The following is a 17,622-nucleotide window of genomic DNA, read 5'->3' on the forward strand; positions in this document are numbered from 1 at the left end:
AATTTGGCCAGAGGCAGAGCCTGGGGGAGGTGCAACTGGACAAGCTAGGGAGGACCACCTTCTACCTCACCATCTTCCACCTGCAGCCTTTGACCAGGACAAGTTCTACTTCGAGGCCATTGAATGGATCCAGGATCATGACGGGTTGAGAGATTCAGATAAGAGACAGAGAGGCCTGAAGAATGAGATGGAGCACAAATCCTCATCTCCTTGCATTGATTGCTGCTGTTTTTTCTTTGTGGAGTCTGAGAGCTGCTCTAGGCAGGTCTGTGTCCACTGCCTCCTCCACTTGTCTTTGGAGAGTCTTCAACTTGAGACTCTCACACCTCGGTGCTTCTAAATCACCAGAATTATTGGAGAAAAGAAGGAAGAAGCCAGAAAAAATCTCAGCATTATTGAGTCAGATCTATTTATACTCTACGTTTACCAAAAAGGATTTAAAGCAAGCCCTCAAAGTGGCTTCTACCTGAAAAGCTAGTTCCCAGAACTGGAGGAACAAAAATCTTTGTAGTTAGAGATATACAACCAAGTGCTCTGCTCAAGCTACACAAAAGGAACAATTGTGGCAAGAATGATTTGGGGATGAATCTAAGAAAGCTGAAATATATCTTCTGGTTTTATAAAAAAGAGACTGAATGCGTTAGTAGAGAATTAAGGTTCTATTAAAATGAAATAAAAAGAAAACAACCTGGCTGTATAATCAGTATCAAGTCACATATTCTCATTCCTGGAGTGTATTGGAATTGTAGTGGGTTTCTTATGGATTAAGTGATGGAAAAAATACTAAATTGAAACATTGAATGCATAAGACCTGAATTATCGTCTTGATCTTTTCACAAATGTGGGCAAGCTGTTTAATCCTAGGGCATATTACTTTATCTTCTATGTAATCCATTGACTTTTCCAAAGTTTGAAATTTGAATGCAAGGAGCCTATTGAATTTGAATGCAAGTATTTTAAAAAAAAGTTTTAAAAACTTTGAGCATGAATTTGCACTTTTCAAAACTCTTTCTTATAATTGTAAGCTGTCTCTTTTCACCCATAGTTTGTAAAACTGTGATGTATGACTTGTCACTGCTTCTAGGTATAGTTCTGGTAAAATTCACATAATTATGTTAATGGAAGATTTTTTTAAAAAAGAAAAATCCTCTGTATAGAAAAATACAATTTACTTAAAAATTTTTTTTTGGGGGGGGAGATCCTGTATCAAAATAAAAAGGCTACAGATGGTTCTCAGTCCTTAAACACTCCAGATATTATGATGATGATAATAATTTTCCTTTTCTTTTCCCCCTCCATTCTCTGACCCTGGTAATTATATTTAGAACCTCTCAAAATTTTTATTTTGTCACAACCTATAAAAAGTCATAAGATATTTGAGGAGAAAAAAAAACACAGAATTATCCAGGGGCCTTGAAAAAGTTATATAAATATGAGATCAGAGGTTTAGAATATAATTTATTTGCTAAGGCCTTTAGTGGAAAAAAAGTACAATATTAAAGAAAATGTACTTATGGGAAGTAGAGAGATCGAAAATAAATAAGAATTAAAATGTTGCAAATAAATGTTAACAAAGTTTAACTATAAATATTATAAACCATTCTATATAATATATACTTCTAGGTACAAAATTATATCACATACTAGATTTTACACACACATACATGCATATGTAAAAGATTATGTCATAATATGTGAGAGTTGACTACAGATGCAAAAAACTTAATACAGGAAAATTGAATCTAACAATAAGTAAAGAGAGATTTACCCGCCAAAAGCATGTTGCTTTCACATCTTTACACTGATGCAATGCTCATGTCCACCCGAGGGTACATTTCCATTACCTCTGAATAGACAAAGGAGAAGTGAAGGCACACGTCCTTTTCACACTTACAGTGCTTTTCTCAAGAAGGGGTCACTTGCTGAAGGCAATGCATAACTATAATCCCAAAGGTTCAGCAAGCTGAGTCAGGAGGATCATAAGTACAAAGCCAGACTCAGCAACTTAATGAGGACCTAAGCAATTCAGTGAGACCATGTCTCAAAATTTAAAACAAATAAAATTAAAATAAAAAGGGCTGGAATGTGTCTCAGAGGTTAAGCATCTCTTAAAAAAAAAAAAATTCCTTCCAGTCTAAATGGATCTGAAACAACTGAAGGTCTCCCCACATTTCTACATATAAGGCTTTTCTCTTCTAGCATGAGTTCTTCCATGCTATTCAAAGAGACCTGGAGAGTTGAACATGTTACCACATTTTTTAAAGGGCAGAAGGATTTTCCCTGATGTGAACCCTTTTATATCTTTTTGTTATGGGCCAGCTATATGGAAATGATCAAACAGACTCCTTATCATGAAAGAAATTCTTCTCCCATGGGAAAACCCCACCTCTGTATCCATTACTAATTTGCCTAGCACAGCATATTTGGCAACTATTAAATAGCAATTTTTAAACAATGGGAAATTGTTCTCTTTGGTTCCCACTTTTCTCTTTGGGCAATATATCTTATCGGGGAATAATTAATTAGAAGTTAGTAGCCATTCTTTAATTGTACTTAACTAGGATCACTTTGATCCATTTCTCTTTTGATTATGATTATAGAAAATCCCATGACAAATACTAAATGAGAATAAAAATATGATTATGAGCATTGCATTGTTTCACTACTGACTTTATTCAGACTTTGTATTACTGTTTGCATGCTTGCTTGCTTGCTGCTTGCTCTGTCAACCTGGATGAGGTTTTTGCCTTTATATATCCTAAAATGTTGAGATTCTAGGCTGTTTTCCTGCAGAGATAACTTAGTCCTGTAACAAGAAGTCCTGGCTGGTTGAAATAAAGACTCTTCAATTTGGACAAAACTGGGACTCAGTTATTTTCTGAGTGACTTGCCCCACGACATTTGAAGAAAACTGTGAAAGTTGAATACTGCCCCACATTGCTTATCCACAGGGTTTTTTACAGTATGAGTCCTTTCATACAACTGAACAAAAATGGAACATCTGAAGGCTTTACATTTCTTACTTGAATAGGATTTATTTATTTTGCATGAATCAATGATTCAATAAGAATCATCTCAGTCCTTAGAAGAAACTGGCAAAACTAGAAGGTGTCCCACATTTCTCACATTCACAGGGCTTCTCTCCATGAGTATTTCCATATATGAGAAGAAAAATGAAACATTACACATTCAGGGATTTTTTTCCAGTGTGAGTGAAATGGCTTTGAAGACAACTGGGAAAATGGAATGAGTTATTTCACATTTAAAGAGTTATTCAGTTAGACATGGTGGTATGCACCTGTAATCCCAGAGACTTAGTAAAAAGAACTGGGGATTATGGTTCAGTGGTAGAGCACCACTGGACTAAATCACCCCCTCACCCCCCAAAAATATTCTGCAGTGTGAGTCCTTTCTAGTCTTTGAAATTGACAAGGAATATTGAGTTACCACAATTTACATTCCAAGGATTTTTCTCCAGTAAACTTCCTACGTGTTTATGAGTGCAGCAGTAAAAACAGAAGACTTTGCTAATTGTTTTCATTAGTATGATTTCTCTGCATATGAGTTCGTTCATGTATATGAAGGTGACTGGATCTAGCAAAGGCTTTTCCACATTGTTTACATTTATAGGGTTTTTCTCCAGTATGTGATCTTCCATGTATCTGAAGGTCACTAGATCTAGCAAAGGCTTTTCCACATTGTTTACATTCATAGGGTTTCTCTCCAGTATGCATTCTTTCATGTATGTGAAGGTCACTGGATCTAGCAAAGGTTTTTCCACACTGGTTACATGTATAAGGCTTCTCTCCAGTATGAGTTCGCTCATGTAAGTGAAGGGTAGAAGACTGAGTGAAGGCTTTGCCACACTGCTTACATGCATAAGGCTTCTCTCCAGTATGAGTTCGTTCATGTATTTGAAGGTAAGAGGAAGTAGTGTAGGCTTTTCCACATTGTCTACATTTATAGGGCTTCTCTCCAGTATGTGTTCTTCCATGTGTGTGAAGATGATGGGATGTAGCAAAAACTTTTCCACACTGTTTACATTCGTAGGGTTTCTCTCCAGTATGAGTTTTTTCATGTGAGTGAAGGTGAGAGGACTGAGTGAAGGCTTTGCCACACTGCTTACATTCATAGGGCTTCTCTCCAGTATGTGTTCTTCCATGTATGTGAAGCTGACTGGATCTAGCAAAAGATTTTCCACATTGTTTACATTCATAGGGCTTCTCTCCAGTATGAGTTTGTTCATGGGAGTGAAGGGTGGAGGACTTAGCAAAGGCTTTGCCGCACTGCTTACATTCGTAGGGTTTCTCTCCAGTGTGCGTTTGTTCATGTAAGTGAAGGGTAGAGGGCTTAACGAAGGCTTTGCCACACTGCTTACATTCATAGGGTTTCTCTCCAGTGTGCGTTCTCTGATGCATTCTAAATAAACTGGGATAAGCAAAGTCTTTCCCACATACTTTACATTTAAAACGTGCATTCTCAGTGTGCATGATCGTGTGACTATGAAGATTTGTGAGTGAAATAAAGGTTTGACCATCTTGTTTACATTCATGGAGTTTCTCTCCATAATGTACTCTTTCATGTCTTCTAAATAAAGAGGGAAAATGAAAGGCTTTTCCACATACCTTACACTTAAAAGTTTTATCTTCACTATGTGTTATCATGTGTCCTTGAACCCCTGTGAGAGAAGAAAAGGCCTCTCCACATTGTTTACATTCATAGGGTTGCCACCCAGTAGAAGTTTCTTCATGTCTTTGAATGGAACTGGAACGACTGAAGACTTTCCCACATACTGTACTTTTATAATGTCCATCTCCAGCTTGTGTTAACATTTGTGTTTGAACACTTTTGAGAGAAACCAGAGATTTCCTGCCTTGTTTAAATTCACGTGGATTTTCTTCACATTCCTCATGCTTGTACTGCTTGTGTCCAGAGTGAGATGTGATCTGCCTACGAAGGAATGAAGGACATATGAAGTCTTTTGCACACATAATACAGTCACATGGATTTATTCTATTAAAATTTTTCTTTTGTCAGGTTAAGAATTGGAATCTCACTGAAAGCTTCCCCACACTATCTTCTTTGCCTTTGATGTTTACCATATGACCTCTGTGAAGAATGACCAGCACATTATCAATGCTTGATCCATTCATGATTTTCTATTTATTCATGGGTCCTAGGCTTACATTACTACCAAAAAATCAGGTGAAGGAAAGGTGTTCTGACTTGTTCAAATTGCCCGAAAATAAAGAGACTGAAAGGAAACAATCCTTCGCAACACAGCTTCCCAATGGCTATTCTCCAAATAGTGATATTCACATATGCAGTTTCATAGTACTTTTTGCATGTCAAGTACTTTGAAAAGACTGACTATCTGTTACAGTTAAGTGTATACTTCTGGTTAAAAAAAAACTTATACATTTCCAAGTTGTGCATATTTCTGCGGTTGATTTGTTTTACAAATTATATGACATTCTCAGATATTGCTTCCTCTTGTGAGTACAGTTACCTTGGATTGTTCCCAGAGTTTTTGATCTGATCTTCAATGTTCTTCTCTTCCCATTTGTTTCCTAAAATGCCAACCCAGAAAAATCATTATAAACTTTTAGAAGCTAGAAAAACTTTGCCAAATTCTAGGTGCCTTTTATGCTGTATTAATTCACCAAATGGTTCCCTTTTCAGGTTTTTCATAAATGACCAAAATAAACATGAATTCTCTATTTGATTAATTAAAGAAACATCATCATTACCTATAAAAGCCAGGTTTCCGAGGACTTCCTGCATCACATCTGTGTAAAGTTTCTTCTGGGATGGACCCAGCAAAGCCCATTCCTCCTGGGTGAAGTTCACAGCCAGATCCTCAAAGGTCACTGAGACCTAAAATATCCTCAAATGTGTGTGTAGTGGAGGCCAGGAGAGATTGACAGTATGAGGAATCTACACTCAATATGCATGATGTTCACATGATTCTCTGGTCTCCCAAATAATTCAATGATTTGGTCCAACAAATATATACTACACTCAATTCCTCATAGCCATTCCAACACTAGAATTGGGCTGCTCAAAAGGCAAACAGTAGAGTGTTTTACACCCTTCTTTGGTGAGGTCACAGTAAGACAGGCTTCAAGGTCATTCCCAACTTCATTTTTGGTTGCACTTCCTTTACAAGTCTTAACATCCTGTGTAGTAGAGAGCTAATATTAGCACTCCTGGTATTACTTACCTTTAGAAAAGAAAGCGGAGTAAGTAGGAATTTCCAGTAATCAGGAAACTCAGCATTTGGACAGATCCTGCCAAGCACAGTGGCTCACTGTGTCTACACAATTATTGTAAACAACATGGTATTTACTGATCTCCTGTTTCCTTCTGAAAGTCTATTGTTCCATCCTTAAAGAATTGCCTAGAATCAGCCCTCACCTACAACCTCTGGGCAAGGGGTCACTAAGGAGTTTCCCTCATAGATAACATTCAGAAAACCTTTCATAGAGGTTGTCACAATGTGTTAACTGGGGATTGAGATCATCCGGGTGATTACACCAAGAGAACAATCAGAAGCTTGCAGGTGATTTACTCCAGAACCAAATTAGGCAATAAACAAGTAATTAATAAACACAGCAATTTGATAATTTCTCATGGTTATTGTCAAAGCAGAATGGGATAAGTGGAAAGATGGCAAGTTTCTCAGAAAAAACTCAATGATCCCAAGATGTCACATTGTCCAAATGATATCCTTACAAAGTTTTATGTCTCAAAACAATAATCTTAATAAGAATAAGCTACTTTTTTAAACCTCAAAGCAACAATGAAGGTCCAATGATTAAAACTCTTCTAAACAGCAGCCAGTTCACTAACATAAGGTACAATCACGTGCCACATGGCCATGTTTTGCTCAAGGGCACTTTGAATAAAGATGGGCCACATGTGCAATGGTTGTCTGTTGTGAAAGAGATTTCTTGTGCCTGAAATGATGCTGTGCAAACAAAACTAACATAGGAGCACTTCCAGGAAAAAAGCAGCATTTTGCAGCCCAGAATCCTCACCTCACAGTTTGTATGTGAAACAGGCCATTCTGTGTACATCTATAAGCATGCTATGATGTCTGTATAATGATGGAACAGCCAAAAAGATCACCTTCCAGAACATGCCCCTGCCACTGACATAAAACCATACTCAAGGACTTAAAATATGTGACCTCCTGAGCAGTATAGTATAAGCAGAGGTAAGCAAAAGACCAAGAGAAAGCCTTCAGTAGACTGACCTTCACAACATGAAAAGATGAGCAAAAGCATGTGTCATGGAGAGAAATCACAATGATGATCCCAACAAACTGGAATCTAGAGGCAAAAGGTACTACATCCCTATATTCTGTAGATAAAAGTCCATTTATTATACATTCAAATGTAAAAGAATAAAACTTTTTAAATAAGCTTATAAAAATTTTAGTTTTATTTGTCTAACTATTGTGGGGCAAATTAAAAAGGAAAAAAAAAAAAGCAGGGCCTTAATCCAGGGCACTTAACCAACCACATCCCCAGCACATTTGATATTTTGAGACAGTACTCACTAACTTGCTCAGGATCTTATAAGTGGCTGAGAGTAGCATTTAAACTTGTGATCTTCATGCCTCAGTCTCCCCAGCAGCTTGGATTAAAGGCATGCACTACTGCACCCAGTAAAAATATTATTTCTATAGAAGAATAAGCTAAACAATATTACAAAAATGATAAGCAGTAAAGAAAAATATTAATACTCACACCAAAGTGACACAAACAGAGAGATTGGAGCCATGATAGTACTATCATGAAAAAGAACAGATCAGAGAGCCTGGAACAGTCCCCAAATAAACTCACACAAATATGATCTGTTGATCTATGAAGAAGGAAAGTCATTTACATTCGAAATGAAAATGGTTCCAGGAAGAGGAAGCTGCTCCATCTGCGTATCCTCCAGAGAAAAGTGGAAACACAAGCAGAAGCATCAGTACAAGAACCTCACCATGCCCAAGAGCACTGAAAGTTCACCATAGCTACAGGAAGCAGTCATGAGGAAGAGTGGAGAGCAGCAGCACAGTGTGACCTCCACTAGCCCTGAAGACAGCCTCTCTGGTGCAGGACAGCAGCCTGACATCCCAGTGTGAAACCCTGGTCACTGGTTCCACACTGTACACAGATTTATCAAAGTCTCTGCATTTTTTTAATTAAAAACATCACAGGACTATCTTAATATCTAAAACAACCTCTCACTCTTCCAAGTCAGAAAGCAATCACTGTAAAAACTTAGTAGAAATTCCTGAAAAGGATTTAAGTAAGCAAACAGCCTGCATCTGGCAAGAACAGCAAATTACTATTTACACACTCAACCATCACCTAAAATCTGATAAAGAAAACTACAGGAAGAGGTTTTTTTTTTTTTTTTTTTTTTTTTTTTTTTTTTTTTAAATCAGGTTTCAAAAACACCCAGGTTCAGGAGGCTGAGGCAGGAAGTTTGGAAGCTCAATCCCAGGCTTAGAAAACTTAGTGAGGCCCTAGCAAGTTAGCAATACCCTAAATCAAAATTAAAAAAAAAAAAAATTGTGTAGTGCCCGTGGGTTCTCTCCACAGTATCCTCCAAAACAAACAAACAAGTTGGTCTGAAGAAATAAGGAAGCCCACACAAGCCAGGAGAAGTTCTTTCAGAGAGTACCCAGACCTGCATGCTTAGCACTCATTTTTCCCCAGGCTGGGTGCTGCAGAGTAAAGGCATAGTAGAGTTTTAAATAGGACCACTGCATGTTAAAAAAAAAAAAAAAAAAGAAGCCCCAGCACAGCTACCCACAGAAACCAGAGGAGGAGCTCTCACTGTTTCTATTGCTCTTCCTTAGCTTCTGGTGTAGGTGAAAATGAGGGCAAGCACACTGAGATCTGGCACCACAGCCTAGAGGAATAAATCCCAAAGCTTTTAGTTTTATACATAAGCAAGTTTTGAGAGCATTGAGTCATGGAAGTTGGTGCAATCTATTACAGGGTGAATTCTATATTCCTTATGTGGGCACAAACTTGTCAACAGCCTAAGCACCCAGCTCATACAGATTAGGGACTTTTTCTCCACTAAACATCAAGAGGGATTGTTCTTTCCCTGATACTTTGTTTGCTCCTTCTGCTATTGTGGTTATCTTGTTACAGGCACCTGCAGCTGCTGCAAGCCTCCATGATAAAATGTCAGTAGGCAGAGCTGCTGTGGGTCAAGCTGCAAAACTACAGCCTGTCAGCTCTTAAACAGTTTCCACTCTGTCCTACCACAGTGGCATTCAGGGAAATCTGTCAAACAGGCTGAACACGAGCTAATTCACTTCACATAGCATATAAAATGCAGTCTCTAGGCAATTGCATAAAGGAAAAGCAACATAGGAGAAAGGGGAAACACATTTTCATTCACTTTTAAACAACAACAAAAATGTATATAGAATACTGAGAAATAGAAAAACATGTCTCATCAGTGGAAATTAAATGCCTTGAGGATGATAATCCCTGAGAAAGATCAGACTCAAGAATCACTAGGCTATTTTTTTTCTATTTATTTACTCATTTATTTTTTGTTCCAGGGATTGAATTCAGGGGTGCTTAACCACTGAGCCACATCCCTAGCCCTTTTAATTTTAATTATTTTTATTTTGAGAGAAAATATCTCTAAGTAGTTCAGGGCCTAAGTTACTGAGGCTGATTTTGATTTTGTGATCCCCCTGCCTAAGCCTCCAGAGCCACTGGGATTACAGGCATGTGCCACAGTGGTGGGAATAGGCTAGAATTTAATTAAATGACTTAAATTTTTAATATGCATGCACCTGAAACAAACTCAAAATATACCAGGCAGAGATATATAGAACTGCCCAGGACAATGAAGAATCCACAGTTACACTAGAAGACATCAGCACAATTCTGTTGGGTCTGAGACCGTGTAGCAGAGAAGCAGACAGGAGGGCTTCCCTGGTCATTAGCCAACAGGAAGCCCACAGTCTTCTTCAAGTCACAATAACACTTCTCAGGACAGGTAATATTCTGAGCCATAAACCACACCCCAACAGTGTGTATCACCAGTGAAATCCCAAGTATGCTCAAAGAATATGGGTGTTAGAGCAGAAATCATAAAAGATGCAGCTGGAAAGTCTCCAGGGAATGGGAGGTGAAACACAGGTCTGTAAACAGACATGGGTGAAAGAGGTAACTCAAGGGAAAAGTTGACCATTTTGAGGAAAATGAAATGTAAAAGTCCACAATAGGAAATCTGTAGAAAACAGGACAGATGGTGCTTGGATGACATCACAGGTATCCAAAGAAAATTTCAAATAAGAAGAACTGAAAGCATAATTGAACCTTCTACTTCAAGAAACCAAAGAAAGAAGAGCAAGGTAAACATATATTAAGCATAGGAAACTGACAGAGAGGGATTGAGGAAACCTCAATTAGGAAATAAGAAGTCTGCAAAACCAAGTTCTTCATGAATATCAGCATCACTGATAAACCTATATGAGGCTAAGAAAACAGAGGATGTAGGTCAATGGTAGAGCACCCCTGAGTCCAACACACAGCATCAGAAAGCAAAATAAAACATTAACAAAAAGACATAGCACTTATATAATACGAAGAAAAAAAGTAAAGAAATACTGACATATAAACCTGACAAAAATCTGTATGACAAAAAAAAGCAAGTTTCTAAGGAGATTATAAAAGACAAGGCAAATACATGGAGATATTTCATGTTCACAGATTAAGAGATTCAATGTTATTAATTCTTACCAATTTGGATTATGGTAATCCATTATTATGAATTCAATGAAATCCCCCCAAAATATCTTTTAAGTTACATTTTCAGTCATGAAAGACCCAGAACAACCAACACAGTGAAGACAACTAAGTCCACGGGATGGACACTACCTGAGGTTAAGAACTACAAAAAAGCTACAGTCATTAAGAAAGTATATATTTTGAAGAATAACAAGCATAAGCAAGTCCCTGGCTTGAATCCTCAATACTCAATACACAAAGTATAAAATAAATAAATATAAATAAATTACAGTCTATAAAACTAATTTTCTTGGGCTGAGGAGTAGCTCATTAGGAGAGCACTTGCTAACATTCATGAGGCCCTGGGTTCAATTTCCAGCAGTCCACATACACATACATACACAAAAACAAAACAAAACAAAACAACCCACTAAACTAAAATACTTCTAATGAATGATTAAAAAATGATTATAATAGAAAAGGTACACAATGAGAAGCATAAAATACAATGCAATGAATGGAAAGATAATACACTTTCCTACCGAGACTAAGGAGTCTAAACTTCCCCATGATCTACACTCTGAGCATTTCAGTAAATTCTGTGAAATTCAGGGCCAGGTTTGCTGTGCTTGTTGAACTTCACAAAAACTACTTCTAAAAATGGAAATATTAGACCATACCTAAAACCAGCCAAAATGTTGTACAGATCACAGTGAGTGTAGACACAGTATTTATGTGATTCCCAAATTTCATAAAACCAGCTCCTAAAGGGATGGTCCAAAGAGGAGGCACTTGGGTGGGAACAGGAATTAGGTGACATGGTGAGAGTGCTTGTGAGGGAAATCAGCACTCTTATTTAGACACATATATCTTTTCAGAAAACTTATATCACTATTTCAAAGATAAGTCATTTAGTGATTAAATTATCACATTTGGGCATTTTAGGTATTGCTAAAATTGTCTTTAAAATTTACCAACAAGCCAAGTGTGATGGCACATGCCTGTAACCCCTGCAGCTTGGAGGTCTGAGGCCCTAAGCAATTTAGTGATACCCTGTCTCAAAACAAAAAAAATTAAAATGGGCTGGAGTTGTGGCTCAGTGGTTAAGCACTTCTGGGTTCCATTCCTGATACCAAAACACCACACAGTTAACATGAACCTGCCAAGTCCAGACAATAACAACAGCAACAAACTGTCATTCCTGTCAAATTCTCCACCTTGTAAGAAACTAATGTTTTTGTGAATCCTCATTTATAAATGTATCCACTTTTTTTTCATAGAAATAGATTCATGTTCTGCAGCAACAATGCAAGACAGAATTTATCTCTTTCTTAAGTGGCATTCTGGAGTCAAGGACCTAGTAGTCAATTTCACTGAAAAGACAAGATCAAATTTCACAAAATTTCTCTATATACTGAGGGGTAGCAAAAGATAAATTATCATTTTTTCCCCCTTTTTGGTAACTAGGATTGAATCCAGAAGCACTTTACCACAGAGTCACATCCCCAGCCTTTTATATTGTATTTACAAGACAGAGTTGCCTAGGGTTGTGCTAAGTTGCTAAAGCTGTCCTCAAATTTTTAACCCTCTTGCTTCAGGCTTTGGAGCAGTGAGAATTACAGGTGTGCACCACTGTTCCTGGATGTAAATTAGGATATTTAACAAATGGAAATGTAAGTAGACTTTTTTTTTTTTAAATCCAATTCTTTCTTCCTTCTTTCATAATATTTCATCATATTTGGCTCTGAATAAATGAACCTGGGCCTCAAATAAGTGAGCAGATCATTTCACAGTGAAAAACTCAGAAACAGCTGGTGCTGAGGGAGCACAGACTTGTCAGACTCAAGGGGCAGGTAAGGTCCTTGCCAGCTGGACATCTCCCACCTGGTCCTGCTCACTCAAACACTCCATGATCACCCTCCCAGGAGACCTGGACCATGACTCCAGTCTATGAGGCTTTCAGGTTTGCACAGCACTGCACTGGGGTGGGTGGTCCTTATGCTCTGGGAGAGTTTTCCTCCTTCACAACTATGAGGGAATGCAAGGGCAGGAATCACTGCTGACCTGGCCCCTCAGCACCAGCATCCACAGGCTCACTGTCCACCTGTCTTCAAGGAATAGGAACAGGGCTTGGGAGAAACAATGTCCCAAGGAGGTAGCTATCTAGATGAGGCCTGTTCCAGGAAATCCCTTAGCCCCAAGGCATTCAGCTGCTCCCAAGAGGCTGCACCCCACACCTTAAGCTGTCTTCTAAGAGGAGCTGACCCAGGGCCCAAAATTCCCTGCACCCTCCAAGGCACAGGACATCTGTGGGCACCTTGTGGACACCCCAGGAAAGGATAGTGGCTGAGGACATAGGGCCCTGACAAGGGTCCAAAGGGAACCTCTGCTCAAGAAATTGTGATATGGTATCTACACCTAAGAAAAATAAAAGGAGAAGCACATGATTTTTACAAGTGTGAACTGAAGTTTTCTATGAAGTTGCTCTACATCAAAAAACCTTCAGAGTACTTGACTTCTGTTAACTAGATCACCATAAGGGTGGAAAGACAGAGTTCTGTATGGAGAGCAACAATTATCTTGGGCTATGTTAAGCCCTTCAATAGCCAATTACCTTAATTTCTGTATCCGATCAGAATTCTGAAACTAATAAATTTCTCAGACTATATCACTAAGCTTACCAGATGTATAACCACCATTTTCAAAAGCTAAGAATGCAATAACAACAGACCTACAGAAGAAATCCCCCCCTTTTTTTTTTTGCTGTAGCCCACCAATCTGATGCTCCTACCAATGCAATTGGTTAATGTATTGAAACATAACTTTGTTTTATAAAAGTTCATGTAGACCCAGCACAGTAGTGAAGAACTATAATCCCAGCAGCTTGAGAGGCCAAGGCAGGAGGACTGCCAAATTCAAAGCAGACTCAGCAACTTAGTGAAGTCCTATGGAACATAGAGAGATCTCTTCTGAAAATAAAATATAAAGAGGGCTGGGAATGTGGCTCAGTGGTTAAGGGAGGGAGGGAGGGAGGGAGGGAAGGAAGGAAGGAGGGAGGGAGGGAGGGAGGGAGGGAAGGAGGGAGGGAAGGAGGGAGGGAGGGAGGGAGGGAGGAAGGAAAAGATGCAATCTCTTCCAAGGAGGGACACACACATCATTCAGGATAAGCTGATTAAAATAAATTATTTTCCTCAGGTGGGGTGGCCAATGCCTTTAATCCCAACAGCTTGAGAAGCTGAGATAGGAGGATCAAAAGTTCCAGGCTAGGCAGGTCAACATAGCCAGATCCTGTATGACTACATGATTGGTGTGAATGTACATCATGTGCAACCAGAAATAGGAGCAGTTACACTCAATATTTATGTATGATATATCAAAGTGCATTTTAATGTCATATATAACTAATGAAAACCAAGTAAAAGAAATAAACAATTTCTGCCCAAAACAAACAAAAAAGGGCTGGGGATGTAGCCCAAGATTCCATAACCCTAGTACCAATAACAACCAACTACCTTATTTCATTTTAAGCAGTTATTCTACCCAAACACAGGGATGTGTCAAGTGATTATTCTTTCCCCTCAAGTATAACATTCAGAAACAGAAAACAAATGCTTTCAAAATTGTTATTCTTGCCAGAGATACTGGCAGAGGCCTGTAATCCCAGGGACTCCAGAGGCTGAGGCTGGAGGATCTCAAGTTGGAGGCCAGCTTCCGACACAACTGGGATAAGATCTCAAATTTTTGAAAAAAGGGGGGGGGGTGCTGGGGATGTCACTGATAAAGCTTCCCTAGTTTTGATCCCCATTAGAAAAACAAAATATTCTTCGCAATCTCACTAGAGGAAAAGTCAAAGTTAATAGACTGACCCGTTTGAAATACAGTAGGAAGAATGAATATTTGATAATGATGTGGAAAGATGAGATTTTAGAATGAATGCAGGAGGCAACTGCAATTTTAATGGCCTACAGCAGCCTTCAGAGGAGCTAAACCAGGGGAAGAAAGGTGGATTAGCGACCCTGCTTCTACACATTTGGAAGGGTGGGAGTGGGCAACCAGCAGGGAGAGGAGGGGACCTAGAAACCTGGGCCGCCCAGCTCACCCCGCAAACCCATGGGAAAGGGCTCAGGGCCATGCGCCAGTGAGAACTGGGCAGCACCGCTCTGCAGCTGACCTCGGGGACCCACCAACACAGCGGGACTAGGATACAGACACCCACCAAGGGCCACCCGCAAACGGGGACAAACAAGGCCGCCCGCTCTGCAGCTCACCCGCACGCCGGGGCCCCAAGGCAGGCGCTGAGCGGGTTCCGTCAGCCCTAGTCGCAAAATCACCATTTTTGACTTCAGTAGTGATCCGGTGTCCTCGCGAGGAACCTTCGGGCACCCAAGCTCATGGGGGATACAGGCAGCTCAGCGTCAAGGGAGCAGGAACCAGAGGAGCAGAGTTGCTGAGGAAGAAAAGGCCGCGAGACTGCGAAAGCCCGCCCTTCCCCTACGTCGGCGCACTTGATTGGACAGTTCCACCCGGCGTCCCTGATGGACCGCCTCCAGGCACGCCTCTGCACCGTGACTGACAGCAAGGATTATCCAATCACTGGCTCAAATTGGCTGGAGTGACACGTTCGTGACTCCAGCCCTTTTTGGTGGGGCTTCTTTGCTGTTCTGGGAAATAATCCAGGTAGGAAGCCTTTGCTGGGAACCTGGCACAGAAGGTGACTTCTGGGACTGAGTTGTGGCTCCGCGAGAGAGGCTTTCCTGGCACGAGTGAGGCCCTAGGTTGTAACCTCGCCACGGAAACGAACAGCAATGACAACAACAGTTCCTGGGGAGTCTGAGGCAGCAGGAGTCCAAGTTCACGTCAGCTTCTGCAAACAGTGAGACCCTGAATTGAAATAAAGTAAAAACGGTTGGGGACCCGGCTCAGAGGTCGACCCCACTGGGTTTGTTCCCTAGGACGGCAAGGAAAAAGTTCTAGATAGCTAGATATAAAGATATACAGTATACACTACAATCTGCTTCGACCTCAGGCAACTTAGCAAAACACAATCTCAGAACTTATGAAACACTATTTAAGATATCATATATATCACATGATATCTAAAAATGAAAACAGTTTGACAATTATTTTAGTAATTCTCTTCACCTCCTGGCCTCTGCTCTTTTGAGGAGGCAGCCTGAGTTGTAAAAGGAAGCAATTGGTGTTCCTGCTTTGGCTCAGTGTTCCATCTTCCGCAGAATAAAATAAAAATAAAAGAAGGCAATCCTCTAGGACAGCAATGTGTGGTGGAAATAAAATGAGCACCTTGTGCTTAATGTAGATGTTCTACATTCTACCTTTAGGGAAGTCCTAGGCAGAGACCTGACTCTGGTGATTCCATAGGTCAGGTCGTCTGTTTATCCCAAAACCAAACAGAAAAGGTCATGATGAAAAACAGGAAAAGACTTTGATCAGGGCAGGTACACCAGGAAGACAAGAGAATCATGTCCTTAGCCCTGGCTTCGGGGGCTGAGTAGGACTTTCAGGTTTTATAGAAAGGGTAATCATAGGCATGTATGTGTACAAAAAACTGTATAGGATTTGGTATTATCTGTGGCTTCAGCCATCCCTGGGTCTCATAACATATCTGTGAGCTCATGCTCACTTGTCCCAATCATACACATCTCTCCATTGCACAGACTGGTGTCACTTTGTCTCTCAGGAGGAGTCCCCCTCCTATGTGTTCTTTCCATGCCAATGATTTAGAGGCACCAACATTTTTCAACAAAAAACGCAAGCCTGTTTGCTCCTGACTGAAAAGCAAGATGCTGACCCAGTGTTCTCAGCTTCCTGGGTATCAAATGGTAGTCAAACCAGAGTGAAGAATAAACAAATATCATTCACCCAAAATGCCTTAGGAAACAAGGAAGGGGAGCGGTAGGGGTTTTGTGTGTGGAATTGGGGTCTCTGATAAACTTTGTGATTGTGTCATGTGTGGTGGCTAGGAAGTTTCTGTGCAAAGGCATAGGAGGCCTGGCTGCTAGGAAGTTTCTGTGCAAAGATGCAGAATGCCTGGCTGCTGGGAAACTTTCATGTAAAAGACATGGGATACCTGGCCACTGTAGCAATGTTCTTCACAAGGAAGCTCTGTTAAGAATTTTATTAGTTTTTGAACTTGATTTTAGGCACATAACTCCTGGGAATAAAGAAACTTGCTTTCTAGGTAACTGCAGTGTTTCACCACACGCTGGTGCTCCTGGATCTGGACTTTCTTAAGAGCTGCACAAAGCTCCTGACATTACATATTGTAACTGTGGAATGTAACTGCAGAATTAGCAACCTTACTGATACTCTATAAACAGTAATATAGTTAAGGTAGTAACGACCTAATGTAACCTATTGGTATAAATACACATGGCCATTTTCTTTCCTCTGCACCTTGTCTCTTTGTACCCTTATTTATTTTCTTTACATGTATCATCTATCTACTGTGGGCTTATCTGTCTCATTAAAGTTCTCTGGTAAAAAAAAAAATTAAGTTTACAAGTTACTTTCTCTAGTATTTTGTAAGTGGCAATTGTTAATTAATCTAATAATCTCAACTTCAAAATACAATAAAAATACCCTTATAATATGTTCCTTTCTTCTTACTTCTCTTCCATGAATTTCCTGGATTGGGTAGCTGAGAGTGCTCCTAGCATGTATCCATTGTCAACTCATTTTCTAGGTAAAGTTTTTGAATATTTTCAAACTAATGTCCATAGTCATCTTTTATTCCTTTATTTTCCATTGAGATGATTCCTGGAAGACTCAAGGGCAACCATGTATCACCCAAATTTACATGGAGAGAAGTTGGCCATCTGTGTGTGCTTGCATGTGTGTGGTG

The 17,622-nt window shown here is 39.7% G+C and overlaps 1 protein-coding gene across 3 annotated transcripts; it reads right to left on the bottom strand.

Moving 5' to 3' along the window:
- Nucleotides 1–1,676: 1,676 nt before the first annotated feature.
- On the bottom strand, nucleotides 1,677–15,198 carry LOC144256604 (uncharacterized). 3 transcript variants are annotated; one of them, XM_077801918.1, is made up of 4 exons: nucleotides 15,092–15,198; nucleotides 5,751–5,877; nucleotides 5,510–5,570; nucleotides 1,677–4,950 (listed from the first exon to the last, which is right to left on the bottom strand). In XM_077801918.1, exons 1-4 carry the CDS (start codon nucleotides 15,092–15,094, stop codon nucleotides 3,528–3,530), a joined length of 1,614 nt encoding a protein of 537 aa, XP_077658044.1. In that variant the 5' UTR covers nucleotides 15,095–15,198; the 3' UTR covers nucleotides 1,677–3,527. The 3 variants fall into 3 exon arrangements, with proteins under 3 accessions (XP_077658044.1, XP_077658050.1, XP_077658057.1); XM_077801924.1 differs by lacking the exon at nucleotides 5,751–5,877 and having other exon boundaries at nucleotides 1,678–4,950; nucleotides 15,029–15,130; XM_077801931.1 differs by lacking the exon at nucleotides 5,751–5,877 and having other exon boundaries at nucleotides 1,679–4,950; nucleotides 15,092–15,099.
- Nucleotides 15,199–17,622: the final 2,424 nt, after the last annotated feature.

Source organism: Urocitellus parryii, chromosome 1 (assembly GCF_045843805.1).
Source record: "Urocitellus parryii isolate mUroPar1 chromosome 1, mUroPar1.hap1, whole genome shotgun sequence".
NCBI lineage: Eukaryota > Metazoa > Chordata > Mammalia > Rodentia > Sciuridae > Urocitellus > Urocitellus parryii.